This window comes from Ricinus communis, chromosome 10 (genome assembly GCF_019578655.1).
Source record: "Ricinus communis isolate WT05 ecotype wild-type chromosome 10, ASM1957865v1, whole genome shotgun sequence".
Taxonomy (NCBI): Eukaryota; Viridiplantae; Streptophyta; class Magnoliopsida; order Malpighiales; family Euphorbiaceae; genus Ricinus; species Ricinus communis.
Window position 1 is genome coordinate 7,715,713 of NC_063265.1, and position 20,059 is coordinate 7,735,771.

Genomic DNA, 20,059 nt, shown 5'->3' on the forward strand with positions numbered 1-20,059 from the left:
GAGAGAGATTAAGAGATAAATAGAAAATTAAGGAAATGATAAAGAGAGATTAGTTGAGAAAATTTGGGATTATGTGCTTGTTTTTCTGGGCTTATTTAACTGTTGTGAGTTTGAAAGTGGGACCATTTAATCATTTCTCCTCTGTCCTATGCATTTGGTGTGTAAATCTCACTTGACATGTCAGCATATATGTTTGTGAAAACAAACAAAAATAATAATTATTTGATGAAAATAAAGTTCATATAACAATATTTTATATTTCCCCATCAATGCTTTTTATATTATCTAATAAAAAAATAAAAATTACTATATATAAGTGTTGACAGATAAGTTTTTTAACATATTTGACAGGTAAAATTCTTTTTTTATGTGTATTTTAATTTTAATGCATGAAATTTAAATAATATTATAATTATAAAAAAATATCATTTATTTAAATATTATATTAATTAACAAATTAATTTTCTAATTATGTAATAATTTTTAATTTTAAAAGAGAAATCAAGACGTATAACATTTTTTTATTATTGTTGACATTTTATGTGTATTTATTAACATATTGAAAACTCAAAAACTCAGTTCATGATATATTTTTTTTTACAAATTTTAAAGACAACAAATGACCTAATAAGAAATTATTTTTCTTAATGAGATTGCTAACTTATCATGCAAATGCTCTATTATATGTAAGAGAGGAGAGTTGTATATAATTGGACTGATTAGGGCATGCAAAATGCCTTCATTTTGTCTAATCAAATATTGTATATAAAGAAGAAAGAAGAAAAGAAAAGAATGGAGGGGCAAACATATTAGGCCCTACAGAAGAGAAATATAGAGCAGAAAGTTTTCCAACAAACTGATTCCCATTATAGTAGTAATTAGTGGGTCATCTTTCCATTTGTAAATTTTATATCACTTCTCATCATCACCAACTAAATTAATGTCATTTTTCCTTTTTCCTTTTTCCTTTTTCCTAAAGTCTCTGAAATTTAGCATACATGCATGCAAATCATCATTGTTTGTGAAATATGTATATGTCATTTGAAGGTAAAATATATGAATATATGGACATTCCATTCTGTGCCAACTCAGGCTGAAGAATTTTTATCAATACCTACTGCTAAAGAAATTGAAATTGATAATTCTTTTTTACAAGTTTTATTATACCATTTATATATATGATTGATGAATCATCTGCCAATATATATCTCTATTTGGAAAGTTATAATTTATATATAAATTAATTTCTAAAACTTAATTTTTACACATAGAATTTTTATTTAGATATATGTATTTATTTTTAATATACGTGATTCAAATTTATATATAATTTTATAATTTTTTTATTAATAAATTATATTCTTAATTAAATATTAACTTTAATTCTAAGAAATAGCATATTAATTATATTTTAATATTATATTAACTAAAGAATAATTTTCTAATAAGTTAATAATATTAATTTTAAAATTCTAAAAGAACCGAGAAAAACATCTAAAAATAGTTAATTTACTATTATTTTTTCAAATATCATAAATTAAATATTAAAATTTTTTATTAACTTGCATTTATCAATTTAGTTTTGTAATCAAAATAATAATAATAATAACCGTACAACGCACGGATAAACTATTAATATAAATAAATTAATAGAATATGAAGATGGATAGTTGATGCTTTGGTTAGACATTTAGAAAATAAGTAGAAAAATATACTAAAGAAAAACATGTTAAATATTAGATATCAATTTTTTGTCCAACTCTAAATATAGTATGGATTAGGTTTGTTCCTTGATGCTTGGAAATTCTTATCCAAGTGTGATTTATGTGATGATCCGGTAATAATTTAAGTTGTTTGAACTTTCTGTCCTGTTTGGATTATAATTCTTAAATTATATATTTTTATATGTAGTTATCAATAATTATCAAAGCAAGCTCATGAAATCATTTTTAATACACAGGACCTTTACAGGTGGTAAAACACTATTTAAAAAATTTTAATACAGTTGTATAACTCAAACTTTTAATAAAATTAAAAGAAACCTTTACAATTATCTACACACCATTGGATTAAATTTTAAATTTTAGTGTAATACATATAAAAGTATTTTTTAAGTTTACTTTTCAACTTGGATAAAAACAACAAATCAAAAGTAAAAAGATAAATATTTTCTTAATTCATGTGAAAATTATTAGCACTAAGTAATATAAAATATATTATAAGAAACTTTGTTCGAGCCATTTTATACACATATAACATGCTTTAATTGGAATAAAAATGTCTATTGTAGCAAAACTATCCTTAAATTGAATAATAATTCGATATGGTTCCAGCTAACTCTACCAAAAAAATTTCAATAGTTTCTATGTTTCTTAATTTCATCAAATAAATAGAGGGTTTTATGAAATAGATATAAGCTACCATTTGACTATTTAATTTATTCAAATAGATTAGTGTTAGTGGATTAAGTTTAATTGCTCAGTTGACATTCTATAATTAATTCAACTTATTGGTTTTTAAAAAAAAAAATAAAAATAAAAAATTGAGTGGGAGATGCTTATGCTAGGCAAAGTGGTTGAACCACTTTTAAAAAGTCCATTTTAATATTAATGTCAAAACCATCTCAACCGACTAAAATTATTTTAAAACATAAAGACCCTTTTAGACTTTTAATAAACTTAGGCTGATATGCCCCCGCTTTAATTGCAATTGGATCCTCCTTTTATTTCGTATTTTAAATGAATTAGTAATCTATTAACCAAATATTTAACTAGTAAAAATAATTTTTTAAATTTATTTTATTAGGACTCAATAGAGTCACGTATCTAAAATTATTCTGATTTAGAATATATATATCTTATTTTTAGAATTAATTTTTTAGTATATATTTATCGGAAATAACTTTCTATTAAACTTTCCTATAAACATTTTAGCCAAATGTGAATTCAGTTCATCATGAAATAAGCAAAAGATTTTCTTTAATGGTTGCAAAAACCTTTTTTTTTTCTGTGAGAATTTCAAGTGCTGGGACTCGTAATTTTCAAGTTTTAGGATTTAAATTTTATTATTTTTAATAGAGAAATTTTAAATTTTTCAAATTTTTATTATTCTTTTCATATTAGAATTATATAGAAACTTCATAATACATTAAATGGTTTATATATTTTAATATTATAAAATATGCTATATGAATTTAGCTTTTAATTATTATATTTTATTTTTAAAAAATAAAAATTTATAGTAAAACTACAATTAAAATAAAAATTAAAAATTTTCATATAAAAACGAAAAATAATTTTTTTAAAACAAGAATATTTTATTATTAGAAAAGATTAATCAACTAAAAATTTTAATTTGAATATATAATTTTAAATTTATTTTTTACATTTAAAATAAAATTATATGCATATTTATGGTCATGAACTTTGACCATTTAGTGAGTTTAACTCTCTAACTTTCAATTTAACCTACAATACTTAAACTTATTTCTTTAATATTTTAACATTTTTTAATATATACCTTCGTTCAATACGTCCATATATATTATATAAAAAGTGTTAAAATATTATTAAAAAATAAGTTTAAGTATATATTAAATCAAATTAAAAGTTAAAGCTATTTAAATATTAGAAAAAGTAAGTTTAAGGTGTCTGTTAAATTAAATTAAAAATTAAAGTGTTAAATTGACTAATCTATACAAATTAGAGATATAAACATCTATATAGCCTTAAAATAATATTTATAAAATCAAAAATTAATAAAATTTTAGAAATTATATTTTTCATACACCTGAATTTATCTTTTCCAAATTTAAATCTTTATGAATTTAAATTTCAATCCATAATTATTTAAAGAATAATATTTTTTTTTTGAAATTTTCATAACTTTTTATTCCATTATTATTTTCCCATTAAGAAAAGGGCAGATTTCATATGTACTTTACTTTTATATGTAATTTTTAAGAGAATAATTTTTTTTCACTTTTATATAAAATTTATAAAACATATTCAATTGCAAAGTAAATTTGAAACAAAAAGAAATATTTTTATTTAAAAATTAGTGTCTTATATAAGAAAATATAAAAATATATATTTCTAAAGTCTAGTCATAATGTAGAAAATATAAATTTTTTTTTTTTTTTTATCTTAAAAAATAAAATTTTATACTCTATTTTCATTTAAAATTTCTTTAGAAAACTGACCTAGTTTTCTGCATGCAAACATCCTTGATGTTTGAGATTATTTAACCCTAACCCAACTGACAAGTCAAGTCAATTAAGGATCTCACATGGAAAAGCCATCGAAGCTTGGATGATGAACAATCAAGAGAGGGAAACAGTAACCGTAATCAAAGGAGGCCGGGATGGAGGATACAGCCATGTGGCCATAGTAGGGAAGGGGATTGATTGCTGGACCTTCTGCTAATTAGAGGAGAAATAGATGATATTTTCAGGCTGTGAATATCATCAGCTTTCCATGTCTTCAATGGGGGTCTATTGTCTTCAGTTTGAGAAGGCAGCAGATGTGGGATTCGTATGCTCATTTGCGGAGGCAACAAACAGGAAAAATTAAAGATGGTGATGATGATGGCGCATGTATTTCATCACTGCCAATGCCAACCACTCGTTTCAAAGAAATTCAAATTACAGGATTCCAGCAATCTCTCATACTTTATTAGACTCGCAGCCTTTTTATTGTAAGGGCTTTAAGCCCGTTTATTTAAGGCAATTTTTTTTATAAAATATACTAAAATTAATATAAAAAAATATTATTTTACTGTAATTTTTTTTAATATATGTTTTTTTAAAATATTTTAAAGTTACATTATGGTTGTTTTCAGTTTTTTCTAGTTATTTTTTAATTATTTTCAATTGTTTTTCAATTAATTTTTATTATTTTTTAATTTTTTTCAATTATTTTATCTAAAAATAATTAAAAACCATATTTCTTGATATTTTAGTTTTTTTATTTTTTATTTTTTATGTATCATTGTTTTCTCCTTATCTGGTATGCGGTATGCATGCTTAATCAGCTGGTATAGGTTATATTTATGCTTGGGAATTCAAAATGAAAAGTTTTTTGGTTTAGGTTGACAATATATAAATATATGCAGTACATAAGTCATTAAGTATTTTGATTTTTCTTTTAGAAAAATAATATATTAGAACAATACATAAAAATAAAGAAAAATACTTTTAAGAAAAAAAAAAAAGAGCCATGTAATTTATTAATTAATAAATATAAAATTTGACATCAGAATTATGTCTATATATAAAAATGTCAAAAAAATTATTTTCTATATTGAAAACAGTACACATCAAAAGATTTTAATGTCTGATTATTCATTGATCCATTTAAAAATTATAATAAGTTATAACATATTTAATAAAACTCATGATTTTAATAAAATAAATATTTCTATAAAATATTAGGAATAAAATATTTAATTTTATATTAAAAAATTAAACTATAAGTAGTTTAAATTTCTCAAGCTCGCATGGGTCATTTGTTCTAGAATTATTCTCTTTAGCTCATATAATTGAACCTAGAGCATTAATTCTCCCACAAACATGATAAATTTACAAGTGAAGAAGGATTATAATTAAATCCCAAGTCAATGTACAAGCAATTATCTAATAGAATTAGAATGCATGTCTCTAATGGAGCTCAGTGCAAAGTTGGAGCCTCCACTTGCAATTTAACTGGAAGAGATGTGGCTACACACTTGGATACTTTGTCATTGCTCCTATAACTCATTCAATCATATCCATGCTATGACTTTCAGTATCTACACATTTTAGAGGACACACAATGGCATATACAAGAAAGGCCAACAGTGAAATCATTGATTTCATTGCAGAACAAACACGCTGCCTCTTCACCTTATCAGTTCTTAGTGATAAAACCAGTTGATATATTTCATTCTTTGCGAGTAAACAAATAATTGGAGAGGATTAAAAAATAAATTTATGATAAAAAATAAAAATCAGATATCTTCACAAAAAATAAATAAATCCACTTCTCAGATGTTATAAGGAGGTGAATGGTTCAGGCAGCTCAAATCCATTGTCAAAGATTGACCCTTGATCAGATTTATCATCAATGCTGTGCAACCAGTTCGTGTTCTTTAGATCCTCCTTAAGTAATAATGCATCATAACGGGAGCTTTCATAGATGTCGACTTCACTCAATTTTGCAGAGTATCGTCCATCATTTACTTCACTTCCATATTCTACAGGCCTGCTCACATGGTGTCCATTCTCCAAAATACCTCCATTGTTGTTGGATTCTGGAGCATTCATAGGACGGACGGATTGAGCTTTGGTAGCAGTTCGAATGCTCTGAGGGAAAAGAGTGGTGCTTGAAAGTGCCCGAGTGCTTCCATTGCCAGTTCTTATGTCCTACGTCAGAAGTTTATATATTGTTATAAGTGCTCAAAGAAACGAGGCAAAAAGGAAACTACATGCTTTGCTCAGATGGTGTCTAACTAACATGATAAGTTCTCAACTCCAATTTGTGTTATAACAGAATAGGCAGAATGCATATTTACATACTTGAATCATTTAATCAATTTAACACCTTTTACTTAACAAACATTTGGACTCTATTTTTATAACCTCTTAGACATCTTTAACTTTCGTTTTAACCTAACATATACCTAAGCTCTGTTTTTAAGTAACACTTAAACATTTATGCGCAATATATATGGACGTTTTGAGTGAAACTACATGTCAAGATATATTTCAATATCATGAAAAATAATAAATTGAGGTGTCTGTCACGTCACATGAAAGTTAAAGTACTAAAGTGAACAAATACCTGAAGTTCAAGTGCTCAAATATGCATTTAGCCAACAAAGTATGATAGAAATTATTCAGTGCGTGATAGCATTCTCATTATATTAGGAACCAATGCAAGCAATCACATGTTCAACCTCTCATTCATAATAAGTGAGCTAATTCTTCCCAAGTCACATCCTAGAGAGTTACAGTTAGATAGGGCAAAAGTAAAGGGAAGTTGAATGAAAAACCCAGGAGATAAATACATTTAAAGATAATAATGCTAAAATCAATTGCAGTCAATTTCTAAGCATTTCCATTTTTCTTCTTCTTTAGGCATATGATTATGACAATATTGATGGTTGTATCACCGTTAGATGCAGAAAAGCTGCCAACTCTAAACTAGTTTGATTATAAGCTCATATCACTTTTTTGCATTTGGGCTAGTGACTAACAAGTTCTGAACTCAAAAAAAAAAAAAAAAAAAAAATCCCATTGGTTGTCGAAACCATGAATAAAAGACATAGTAAATTCATAACTTTTGACACCCCAAATTGCAGATAAATATATGCTGCAACCTAAAGATAGTAAATAGCATGATAGGAAGACTGTAGCATACCATATGCCTGATAGCCATATCCAGAGACTTCTTAGATATTGTCCTCCCAAACCCATTGTTGTCTGTGGTTGTTACTGATGACTTAACAGGTTTCCGCATCCCTGGATCTGACACATGTGAAACCTTTCGAGGCTCAGATATATCAGCAGCATGTCCATTAGAATGCGCACGACCCTTTCCAGGAGCCTCTGCAAGTCTTCCCCTTGATACAATGGGAGATGAATGTCGTCTTGGCACATTTGTTGCGCCCGTGGTTTCTGGGCTCCCCTTTATTGTTGTAGAAGCACCTGGCCTGGACCTACCAGCAGAAATTGGCCTGTCCGGCAAAGTCGTTCTAAGGTTTGGAGGTGTGTCAAGGGGAAAATCAGGAGGAACAACTGGCTGCTGTGAAGGTCGGATTCGAGGGCCTGGGGAACTTGGTCGTGATGCTGGTGCAGAAATGCGGCCATTTGATGGAACACGCCCAGCAGAAATAGAAGGACCTGATGCAGGCGATACAGAAGATACTGGATTACGTTGTGTAGGAGTAGATGGACGAGAATTTGATCGAGTAGAAGTTGAGTTTGAGTTTGCAGGTAATTGCGCCCTAGAGCTTGGTGTAGAAGGCCTTGAGCTTTGGGATTGCCGATTCTTGTCAACTAAAGAGCTGGTAGGGGCTGGGCGAACTCTAGATGGAGTTGAGGCTCGTGATGCTGTTGGACGGGAAGATGGTGTGGAAGGCCGTGCTGTAGATGGAGACCTGGTAATTGGGGAGGATGGTCTGGTGTAAGATGAAACTGAAGCTGAGCTTGTATTTAGGATTGAAGAGGATCTATTTGATGAATAGGTACTATATTGTGAATTTGAGATAGAAGAGCGAGTCACTGAACTGCTTCTAGTTGGTCTTGAAGAATGTTGGCTCTCTGATTGTGAAACAGAAAGCTGAAACAGAGACAAATATGAGAGATTAATCACTCATAATTTGAACTTCAAAAAGTTGAATACATAATGCTGAATCATTAGGAATAGAATTTCCAGAGAAACTCTCTTATTCATTCAGAAGAGTTAATTCAATCAAATTAAGCAAGAAACAATATAGAAATGGAATAGAAAATAAAGAAGGAAAGGTTATGCATACCCTTGAAGCTTTAGTAGTAGAAACTGATCTAGACAAGGAACGGCTTCTTGGCGCCACCAATGTAGGTTGTGAATCGCTGCCGTCGGATGTTGGAAAAAGAGGAGTTCCAGGAGGAGTAAGAAGCCTAAGGGCATGAACCAATTGTAAATAGGGGGGAAAGATAAATGAATACTAATTTTACGTAAGCAAGAAGCCTAAATGACATAAATACAGTAACTTAGGGACTCGACAATCTTTTAAATCTACCATACACTAAATGCGAAAACTAGAGATGATCACAGGGCGTCTTCAACAGATATTTCTTTTCTTTTGTTTTTTTGGTTAATTTCCAAATTAGCTTCATCTAAAAGATCTTAGGCTAATTGTCGAAAGCAAAAATAGTGAATTGTGAAAAAGAACTATAGCTGCCTCTTCTTCTTCTTCAGTAGACATAATATACAAGGAATGTATTTGAATTCAAGTTTAGATATTTGGAGTAAAAAGTAAAAATTAAATGACACACCAAATATACATGTAATACAATGGAAAAGAAGAATATGACATAGATCTGAAATTTCAATATCTAATAATCAATAAGGTGAATATGTACCAGTCGTAATCATGCTTCCCTCCATCTGTAGATGATAATAGATCATCGATCCCGCTCTTCGCCACTTTAGCTGATCCAACTGAAACTCTCCCCAGTTTCATTGATACTGCAATCACATCACATTAATCCACAACAACTCAGGTTCAGAAAATTGCACAATAGTAATAATAATAAAGGATAGACAATACGAGAGACTCGATTAAAATCGCAAACCGAAAGGAAGTCGATGCGACCAAGACAGAGACAATATGAGTTTGATTTTGTGACTAAAACGGCATCGTTTGATTAATAAATACAAATGTGAACTGTATGAACATCATTGTCAGTTTCTAATAAATCTATCCATCTATCTCTCTCTCTTTTGGATTGATCAGAGAAAATTGCCTAACTGAAAGCCGACAAAATCAATACATCAATGAAGACAGAAAGAAATTTCGGGTGTTTCATTCCATCAAAATGACAACGTCGTCCTCCACATTAAGAAACAAAAAGAAAATACCATCGGAAGATTCATCAGAAGAGGCAACGGAGAGACTCCGGCGATTCTTGGAGAAAAGATCCAAATTCTCATCTGTTGTTGTGTCTTTAGACGAGAATCCGTTCAAACTATGGCCGCGCCGGTGAGAAAACGATCCAGTTCCGGCCGGAAAATTCCTGGCTCCGATAAGAGAGTCTCTCAGACTATGATGGTTATTCCTACTACCACCACTACTACTCATCGTCGCTTTAGTTAGTTTAGTTAGTTACGCTGGAAACAAACCGCATCTCTAAGAGTATCAGAATGAATAAAAAAGAAAATAGAATGATGAGATCTGCTGCAGTGCAGTAGATGCAAAGCTATAAGCAGTAAGTAAGCAAGTTATCCAGAGCTTTTAGTTTCTACGTTTTTACGTCAGAGAGAGAGAGCCAGCATTATTATTATTATTAGTTAGATCTCAGATGGGGCGAAGAGAGTAGACTCTGTGTAGTGTAGTTAAGTGTCAGCTTTAAGATCTGTGCTTAGTTGTTGTGGAGTTTTGTTTATTGCAACCCAGCATTCGGAATTGTAATTCTGACAGACGAGCTTTCCTCTTTCTTTTCCTTATTTACAAAGTAGTTTTATATAATAATTTTATTAATTTCTTATGGACCATTAACTCCAATCGATCGATAATATATAATAGTAACTATATAAATCTGAGCATATAGTATATATATATATATATATATATTAAAATGGTAGGATGTAAATATTGGATTATGTGTTGAAGGAATCACGAAGCCACTTGTCTCCTCCAGCTTGACGACATGTTGATATTACTGGAATCATAAAGTACTTTTTGACCTCAATTTAATTATCACTATTATTATTATTATTATTGCTATTTATCATCATCATAAGAAATTTATAAAAATTGATTATTACTACTACATAGTAGTATTTTTATCCATATTATTCACAAGTTGGACTTAACTTTGATGCAGCTTTTCTTACACCTACAACAGTTGCGGTATATCATTGCCCCACCGACCTTATAATTCATCTTCTGTCGCTAAAAATCTAATTCTTTTTTAACATGATCAAAGACAATTTTGAATAAATATTTACAAAAAAATTAATAAAAAAATATTTGCTTTATAGTTTTAATTTTTATATTCAAATATTTAATAGATATTAGTTCGAGCAAATTCAATTACCATCTTAAAAATTACTAATTTGTATATGTGTCCGATGATTCAAACGAGATTGTGATTAGAAAAAACAAACAAAGTATTATATGTATATATGATAATTGCCCTTTAATTTCAATCTCCAACTACCCTATGGAAAAAGGTTGGATTAGGTTGATCATTAATTATATAATAGTATTTGAATTAGTAGTAGGTGGGTGGTAAGAGTATAATCCATGTTAAATCTTCTTTTATTTTAAAAAGTTCTCTAAAAAATAAGATTAATGAATTCTTTATTTTTGAAGGCTTAATAACTAAAGAAAAGTCCAATTCTTTTTTAGTTTTCTCAATTTTATATAAATCTTTGAATTTTGAAATTCTATCCTAATTTGAGAATTTGCTTTCAATGAAATTAATAAAAATTAATTAGAAAAATAGTATTTCAATTTATTAAGATTTAATAACTAAATATTTAAATTTATAAAAGTTATAATTTGATGTATAAATTTAGTAAATATTTATAATTGTATGTATATAGAAGATCAACAATAGATTACAAATTATCTATATAAGTTTTTCTAAAGGTGATTAGAAAATTTTGTACGAATTTATTAAAATTTAATAATCAAGTGTTTAAACTTTTAAAAATTATAATTTAGTATGAAAGATTAAAATTTATAATATTTGAGTTTGTGAAACCAGTCATTATATAACAATAGACAAATTAAATTCTATTATATTTTCATAATGAAAAATAAAATTTTATATGAAAGATGATAGATCCTTCAATTAAATAATAAAAATTACAAAAAATATATAAACAAATACGATATATGTCATGAATATAAATATTAGTAATTAATAATACAGTCAAGATTATTATTATTAATAATAATCTATTTTATTTTAAATGTTTATAATGATGGGTTAAAGATATAAGGTATTGCTTAAAAGTTGGATAGATATTTTTTTAAAAAAAATTGATAAAAATATAATGTAAACAGTGCATCAATAGAAGTGAAAAAGGATGGATTTAAAATAATTATTTTTAAAAAAATTCATCATTTTAAGATTACAGATCTATAGTTACTATTGACATACTATATACATTCAATTGTAAATAGTTATTAGATTCATATATCAAATTATAATTTTTAAAAATTTAAATATTTGATTAAAATTTTATAAGTTCACATACTATTTTTAGTAATTGTCTAATTCTTTTATATATATGACAAATTTTATATATTTAAATATTAATAATTTTAGATTTTATATACTAAATTATATCTTTTAAAATTTTAACCACTCCGTTATTAGATTTCAAAAAATTTACTCACTATTTTAAAAATTAATTCATTAAAAATTTGCTTGTGCTTTTAAATGACGTTTTTGCCCCTTAAGTGCGTAGCTTGTAATTTAATAACCCAATTTTTTTCATTTGTATTCTAACCGAAGGAATTATATGGCTTCTCTTTTCATCAATATTTACGATACTGCCACCTTACATGTAATAAAAGCAAAAGCGTTATGTTTGCTATTTGATGGCTAAAGGACAGATGCAACAAAAGAAGTAAGTAATTTCATTTAATATTGATTACTATTATTGTGGATTTGCTACATTAGGGTTTTCAATTAATAATAGAGAAGGAAAAGGATTTTCAATTGCTTCTCTCTTGTAAACTTTTGCTTATTATTTCTTATGTCACACATTGCTTAAATAATTAAAAAATTATAATTTTTTAATTGACTGATATATCATCTATAGACGTACGTTAATTTCTTAATTTTAATAAATTCAATATAATTAAAAATAGATTCTCAAATCAGAATAAAAAAATAATTGAATCAAATTGATAAACAAAATAAATTTACATTTTTTATCATTAAGCCTTTCTTAGATATGTAGTGCTAAATTATATTTTTTTATTTTAGATTTAATAAATATTATAAATTATTATATATTTTATTAATTAATTTTTATTTTTTTTTTTGTATTGGTAGGAGTTATAAAAGAAACTAAAATCATTAATATTTATAAGAATATAAGAAAAATGACCGTTAAATTAAAATTAAAATTTCTCTTTATTTAAATATTTCTCTAAATGCTGATCCTTTTATCATTTTATTAAAAAAAATGATACTATAAGCAAGCTGAAAGCCCTTTCTTTCTTTTCTGTTTATTCTTATAGCATCTTGATTGTGAATATGAGACGGCATTGTCGGTAACCATCTTGCTCAAGGTATTAATCACTGAGAATTTTCTTGTTCAACAACAGAGAAAAGAAATAATAATACTGTTTTACTTCCTACCAAACAGAAAATAGTACTTAACGTGACAGTCAATCAACACACCAGGTTGTATAGGTACTTGAACATAAATATATAATCAAGCCATTTTTTGGGTGTGCAAATTTTATGTACAGAAAACAAAATCACAACTCTTTCACATAACTGAACGGCTGTGATCTCACAGGTACCAAATCATTGATTAACGCAGACGGCCAAGGCTTCAAACTTTTTATATTATATTTTCCCAAATTGAATGTGTTCATGATTTGATTACCGCTCTATAAATTGACTCTTCTGCTGAAATGAAATGTACGCTTAAAAAGTTTCGGTTCTGCTAAAATAAATCATGATTGCCTTTAAACTTGATAAACTTAGAAAACGACGTCATCATTTGGAAGGACGTGGCACCCAATTATGGACCATCCTCATCTCCATAAACCATACCCTACAGAAGCCCCTCCTGAATCTAGAGATGGACATTGTCACCCAAATCCTCCAAATTAAATTTTGCTTGGGATAAGGCTGCAAAGAAGAAGGGGGATTCTGATAAATACTAGTCATCAAGTTATGGACCGTTTTTATTCTAGAAAATGATGTGTGCCTGAATGTATGGGCCAACATACTAAGCCCAGTTGCATACCCATGTGATTCTTCATAGTGGTGTTTTTTTTTTTTTTTTTTCCCCTTTTTTTGAGGTACACGTGATTCTTGATAGTTCCTTATGGAAAAAAAGCATTCAAGGAAGAATCAAAAACAAAAATCAGACAGTATCAATCACGAATACAAGGACAATAAATTAGCCGATATTCTTGACATCGTGTTTTTCATTTTTTTTTTTAGTGTATATAATATTTAATTTGAAATGTATCGTGTAACATATTTATAAATGGTAAAATATCACTTTAAGAGTTTTAATAAAATTGCATACTAAATTGTATATTTAAAATTTAAATTTAAAATTTTAATTAAATTAGAAAAAATATTTATCATTTTATCTTATACATTTTTAAGTGATTTTTTATTTTTTTATTAAAAAGATGGGCAAGAAAGATTTATCAATTTTAATATTTTATTCAAGTTAGAAATAATTATGATAAATTTTTAAAATATATTATATGATCTTACATATTTTTACAATAAATTTCATTTTTGATATGCTTTAAATAAAAATTAATATAAATATTAATTATTTTAGTGATGTAACATGTAAAATAAATAAATTAGAAATATAATTAATAGAAAAAAATTATAAACTTCATTATTTTTTATTCTATTTTTTGCCCATTTGATAGTGGTATTTAGTATTTTTATAAAATTATTTTTTAATTTTAAAATATTAAAAAAAAGTTTTATAAAATAGTAAACACGTCAATAAAAAAATGAGATAAAGAAAATGATGGGCTATAGCATTACTCTAATTAATAAGTTAGAGGGGAAAGAAAAACTTTTCACAAAATAAAAAAAAAAAATACTAAATCTAGGGACTAAAAGTTAAAATTCGAGATTTTTAACCCATAACAGTAAGCATGTGTCCACCAGACTCTTAAAATTACTGGGGCTTATCATATAGAACAAACTTACCCCGTCGCAAAATGTTGCAGCTGGGAGTTGGACCACCAGCATTTACAGCCCCGCTGACTGTATCAGCGAGCGTGAAGCAAACATTTTGCATGTCATCATGCACATCACGTGCATAACCTTTTCTTTTCTTTCCGTTAATTGTTTTTGCTTTTTTCATCTCAGTTAAGACAAGCTTACATCTTGACAGGGTCTCCATGATTTCATATTGAAATGCCAAAAGACGGGATTGACCAGAACTTGTAAAAGACTGAAACAGATAGAGATGAAAGAAGGCAGCTGCGGACATCAGTTTAGCTAACATATAACAAACTCTGTTAGCGATCAGATCAGTAGTGTGGTAGTTCACATTGAAAAGGGTGAGCAAGTTCTTCAGAAGATCTCTAGTTCCATTCTGTCTTGTCTAAAAAAAGAAATTATAAAAACCAGAAAATTATCTTCTATTGCATAGTTTAATTTTCTTTTTTTAATATTATCTGTCACTTGCTAAATGTAATAATTCACCAGATTTTTATTATATTTATCCCAAGAAAAAGAGTGAGTTGAGAGACTGTGAACCTCACAAGCGGATACAATTATTGGTTGCACCTTCCCACCAAACCAATTATTGCACTGCACGCGTCCTGTTCTAGTTAAAGATTTATTATTTTTTTTTTCTATGGCGGTTGGTAAGGAATATTGTTGGTTGGAAGGAGTGAAATTCTTGGCAGGAATTGCCTTGGAATAAAAATTGGACATGATTGAGAAAATGATGTGCTGTAGCTGCTTAGTCCAGAAAAGAAATGATGACATGCGAGCTGCAGAGTATATGCTGCACATCTCTTGCGTAGAGTCTGCCTGCTGCAAGTGTGAATGCCAGAGATTTTACCTGCAATTGTTCTAATCGAAGACAGGGCAAAGCCGGAAGATATCATATCACTGTTAGGGTTCTAGGATTTCGATTATGATTTTTGGTATTTCAGATTGAATCCAGTCTTGAGTTTCTAAGAGCTGTTATTAAATTGGATGCGCATCCTACGCGGCATCAAATTGTGATAGGCTTTTTTAAAAAGTATATTAAATGTAATTTTTTAGTAGTTTTTTTAAATTAAAAAAATATTTAATATTTAATTAAATAAATTATTTTTATATATAAAAAAATTAATATCATATTAGATATATAAAAATAATAGATAATTATAGTTTTTTTTTTTTTAATTGAAAAGTGACGGTGCAATATGGAATGGAGCGGATAATATTGTATTGAGTTTGGAAACTCCTGAATAGTATAATGGACAAGCATTACTTTTGTTTTTGTTTTGCTTTGCTATTCCATTACTTTTACTAGCTAAAGGTGAAACTTTAGGTGGCCATTTTTATGAGCCCTTCCATACCTCAAACTCGTAGCTATGAGATCTTGAATTTGACAACAATTAGTTTAGTTTAATTGAGCTTGTGATTATCTAACCTTATTAAGAAAAGTGAAACGATGTGTGATCATCTTTATGGGTGACTGGAACCTGCAAAATGGCTTTAATGCTTCATTATTATTTAATTAATAATTTTATTTAATTTAAACTGTTAAGCCCCAAATTTACATCAAACTAAAATATATCAACAAGTTATGTAAAATTTATAAATTTTTATTCTAATTTAATTTCTCAAATACTAAGTAATTTCTCGAGTTAATTTCATATTAAAAATAAAGCTTTTACCCAATCTTTGTGGATTTAAGAAGCAATCTAAATTGTTAAGTAAGGAAATCTTTTTAAGCGTGGGAGCCAACTTGAGCTGTGTTTAATATATAAAACTATAGGGACCATTGGGAGTAGCGGAGGCAAGTGCTTCCCTTGCCATTCAGCCCTGAAAGGGAATTGGACCCTCTATTCTCAGCAGGGCTTAGCTGTGTATTTTGTTGTCATTTTATAATTTTGCTGCGGTCAGTTTCACATAGGAATTCTTGAATTTCATTTACAAGCCTAGACGAATTGAGATTGTTATTTGATATCATTTACTTTACAGAAGGTTTATGTGACTATTTTGTAAGAGTGACCTGAACCTAACCTACAAATTCCAATGGGAATTAGTTAACCCCCCTGTATGTATTCTCAGCAGGCAAACTGCCAGATTGGTTCAGGAGTACTCTGCTGTTTCTCATTTTCTTGAAATTACTGCTTCTTAAAAGAAGAAGAAACACAAATGTTGCCCTGATTTTGTGATAAGATACTCAGATCATTTTCAAGCTAAAAAATGCATGGAGAGTTAGAAACTATAATAAGCAAGAACAATTCTGATAAGAGAAGAAAAATCGAGTGGTTTATGTCCGTATCTTACTGAGTTTCCACCCCCTTAAACACAAAGGAACCAACAATTCTTGATAACTTGTCATTGACAAGCATGTCTGCAGCTTTAGTTCCAGATGAATAAACATGAAAAAACTTGAAAATCTGAACTCCGAAGGCCACTTCTTCAAGCTTCCTATCCTACTTCTTTTGAGTCTTTATTTGTTAATAGCCTTAACCAATGATGCACAGGGAAACATTCATCGATGATGTTTTTCCTTTTCTTTTTAAAATTCAAAGAATTAGATGATGTGAGATGAGATTTGATGTATATATAACAACAAATAAGAAAATAACATATATTATAAATATGTCATATTTTAATGTTGAATGATTGACAATTACTATATTATTTAAAATTAATATGTCGATCATTTATCGATTTGATATATAAATAAAAATATACACCGAATCTATATAAAAAAATTTCATAAAACTATTTATACAAATTTATTTATTTTGAAACAGATCTTTACACATTTTAAAATACTCATTTAAGTAATTGAATTCGAAATAATTAAATTAGTTTTCCTTTTAAAATTTTTGAAATTCTATTATAAATTATTATTATTACTATTTGTTTATTGAAGCTCTAGTGGGAGTAGATAATATAATAGGAATAGTTATACCTTTATTTTACTATATAAATAGTAAAAACAAAAAATTTCAAACTTGAAATGTCTTATAAATAAAACTATTAATCAAATTATTCCCTAATTGAACACAACAAGCTATCATTAAACTAACTATACATATTATTATTAACTTCATTTCGAACAAAACAAGGATAATATGACATTCTCAAAATTAATTATATAAATATTTCATATCATCTATAATTATAATACATAAAATCTAACACAAGTGGTAAAAGACGCTTACTTATAAGAGATTTTTTTATTTCCACCGAACCTTTTATGAGGAAAAGAAAAAAGATAATTAGAAATACAAGCAATTAGATATATCATAATAACCAAATATTTCCTTAGAAGGAAGGCAGTTAGTAAGTGATAATGGCTTAGTAATGGACGACTCATCTCACACTGAATATGCATACAGTTGGGTCATGGATGACAAATACATGCTTTGCCCTCTTTCTATTATATAACCACTATCTTATGCAGTCGGTGACATGGCACACTTCTTACCTAATTACTCAATAAATTCGTCACTCCCATAATCCACAATTATATAATTCTTTTTTTTTTTTTTTGGATTTGAGGCTTAATTCAATATAATATGCTAATTGACTTTTAACCTCAGTTACACACAACATCATTGTTCTTAGATTACGTGTTATCCATGTGTTTCTTCTCTAATTATTCCAGCCGCCAATCATATTCATGTGGTTCTTCCATTTCTTATACCACTTAATCAAATAAATATATTAAATTGAATGATGTCTACATTTGAAGTTCAATGGCTAATTGGCCCTCTTTTTCCAATATTTCCTCTTTAATATAAGAAAATAAATTAAATACTCTCTTCTTTTTTTTGGATATCTCGTCTTTGATAAATGAACTGTGTAATGGGTCCTAATCAAGACGTTATCCAGGAGGTTTTCTTTTTCTATTTATAGAAATTAGATATACTTTGAGTTTGAATTTAATTTTCTCATGTTAAAACTTTATTATCTTTATAATGAAAAAAATAGAAAATTAAAACCATCCGTTTTATATAGTAGGCAATGTAGAAAACTGAGAGGCCTTTGATGGTGTGTGGAGGACGCAGCAATATGATAGCACCTGGAAAGTTGAAGTGTAAATGGTGGAAGATTTGCTAATAGATCTTATGTTTCTGCAATTTAAGCATAGTCGCCTATTTTGTGCCCATTAGTGACGGATGGCTTATTTTTCCAGGAGCATTATTTGGAAACATAACCCAGCCAATTCCATACATAAAGTCCCACTACATATATATGTGACACAATAATGCATGCCTTTATATATTAAATAAGTTGCCAATGCTTCCTTTGCTTCGTGGTTAGGCCTAGCAAAAGTAAAAAGAAAAACCAGCACCATTTATTTCGTGGTTAGGCAGTCATCAATTATTATTATTATTATTATTATTATTATAAATAAGAAGAGGAAGACTAAAACTTATCAAACCAAATTTGTGGGTGCAATTATTATTATCTTTATACATATCAAAATAATATTCAACTAAAAAATGATAATAGTTAAATTTTGTATAGTTATTATTTTGTGTAGAGATAATTTATGTAGTCATAAAATATTTTAGTCTCAATTTGGACCTTTATAAATAAAAATAAATTCCCCATTCTAATACATTTTAAATCTTTTTAAATTCTTTTTTAGAAAATTAATCTCCACATATGTATAATTTGAAAGATATGTTTCAAAAATTATTTTCATATAATAATTATATATACATGAAAAAATAAATAATTACACCGTAGTAATTAGAATTTAAAATAAAATATCACTAAGATAGTTTAGTATAATGACTTTGTCTTTTAAAGCAATTACCGCATCTTTGAATTTACGGATACATAATAGTTTTTCAGCACAGACACCATCTTATTGTATTTAAAATATTTTTCAATTATTTTAACATTATATCTATTTCTTTTTCTAAAGTAATATTCTTTTTTTGAATTTATATGCGCCTATATCTTTTTTTAATTTATATATTTAGTTTTGATGTACTATATTAATTAATAATATTAGAATAGTGCCTACTTCACCACTATGTATGTAAGAATAGTTAAAATCAGAATAATTAAATATACATTTATTAATTCTAAATAGTTAAATATGTGTCCATATTTTAATATTAAATAAAAAAGACTTATACATATATGTTATTTTTCTGTCGTAGTATATATAGTTAATTGACCTATATTTATATTTTTAAAAATAATCCGTCTATATAATCAAAGTTAATATTTCTCTTTCTCCTACATCAAATCTAACTCAAAAGAATATATAATTGAAATGATATACAAAAAAGTATTACGATCTAATAACCAAAAATATAAGAATCTTGTATCTAATTAGTATATCGCAACTTTTTATAAAGTATATTCATTTGGCTAATTAGGGAACACTTGATTAAAATTTTTATTGATGAGAACTAAAAAAATATCAAGTTC

The 20,059-nt window shown here is 27.6% G+C and overlaps 1 protein-coding gene across 2 annotated transcripts; it reads right to left on the bottom strand.

The window, feature by feature from the left end:
- Positions 1–5,818: 5,818 nt before the first annotated feature.
- On the bottom strand, positions 5,819–10,195 carry LOC8267124 (sialidase). 2 transcript variants are annotated; one of them, XM_002528664.4, is made up of 5 exons: positions 9,603–10,195; positions 9,104–9,209; positions 8,515–8,638; positions 7,398–8,318; positions 5,819–6,400 (listed from the first exon to the last, which is right to left on the bottom strand). In XM_002528664.4, exons 1-5 carry the CDS (start codon positions 9,820–9,822, stop codon positions 6,029–6,031), a joined length of 1,743 nt encoding a protein of 580 aa, XP_002528710.1. In that variant the 5' UTR covers positions 9,823–10,195; the 3' UTR covers positions 5,819–6,028. The 2 variants fall into 2 exon arrangements, with proteins under 2 accessions (XP_002528710.1, XP_025014807.1); XM_025159039.2 differs by lacking the exon at positions 9,603–10,195 and adding an exon at positions 9,317–9,581.
- Positions 10,196–20,059: the final 9,864 nt, after the last annotated feature.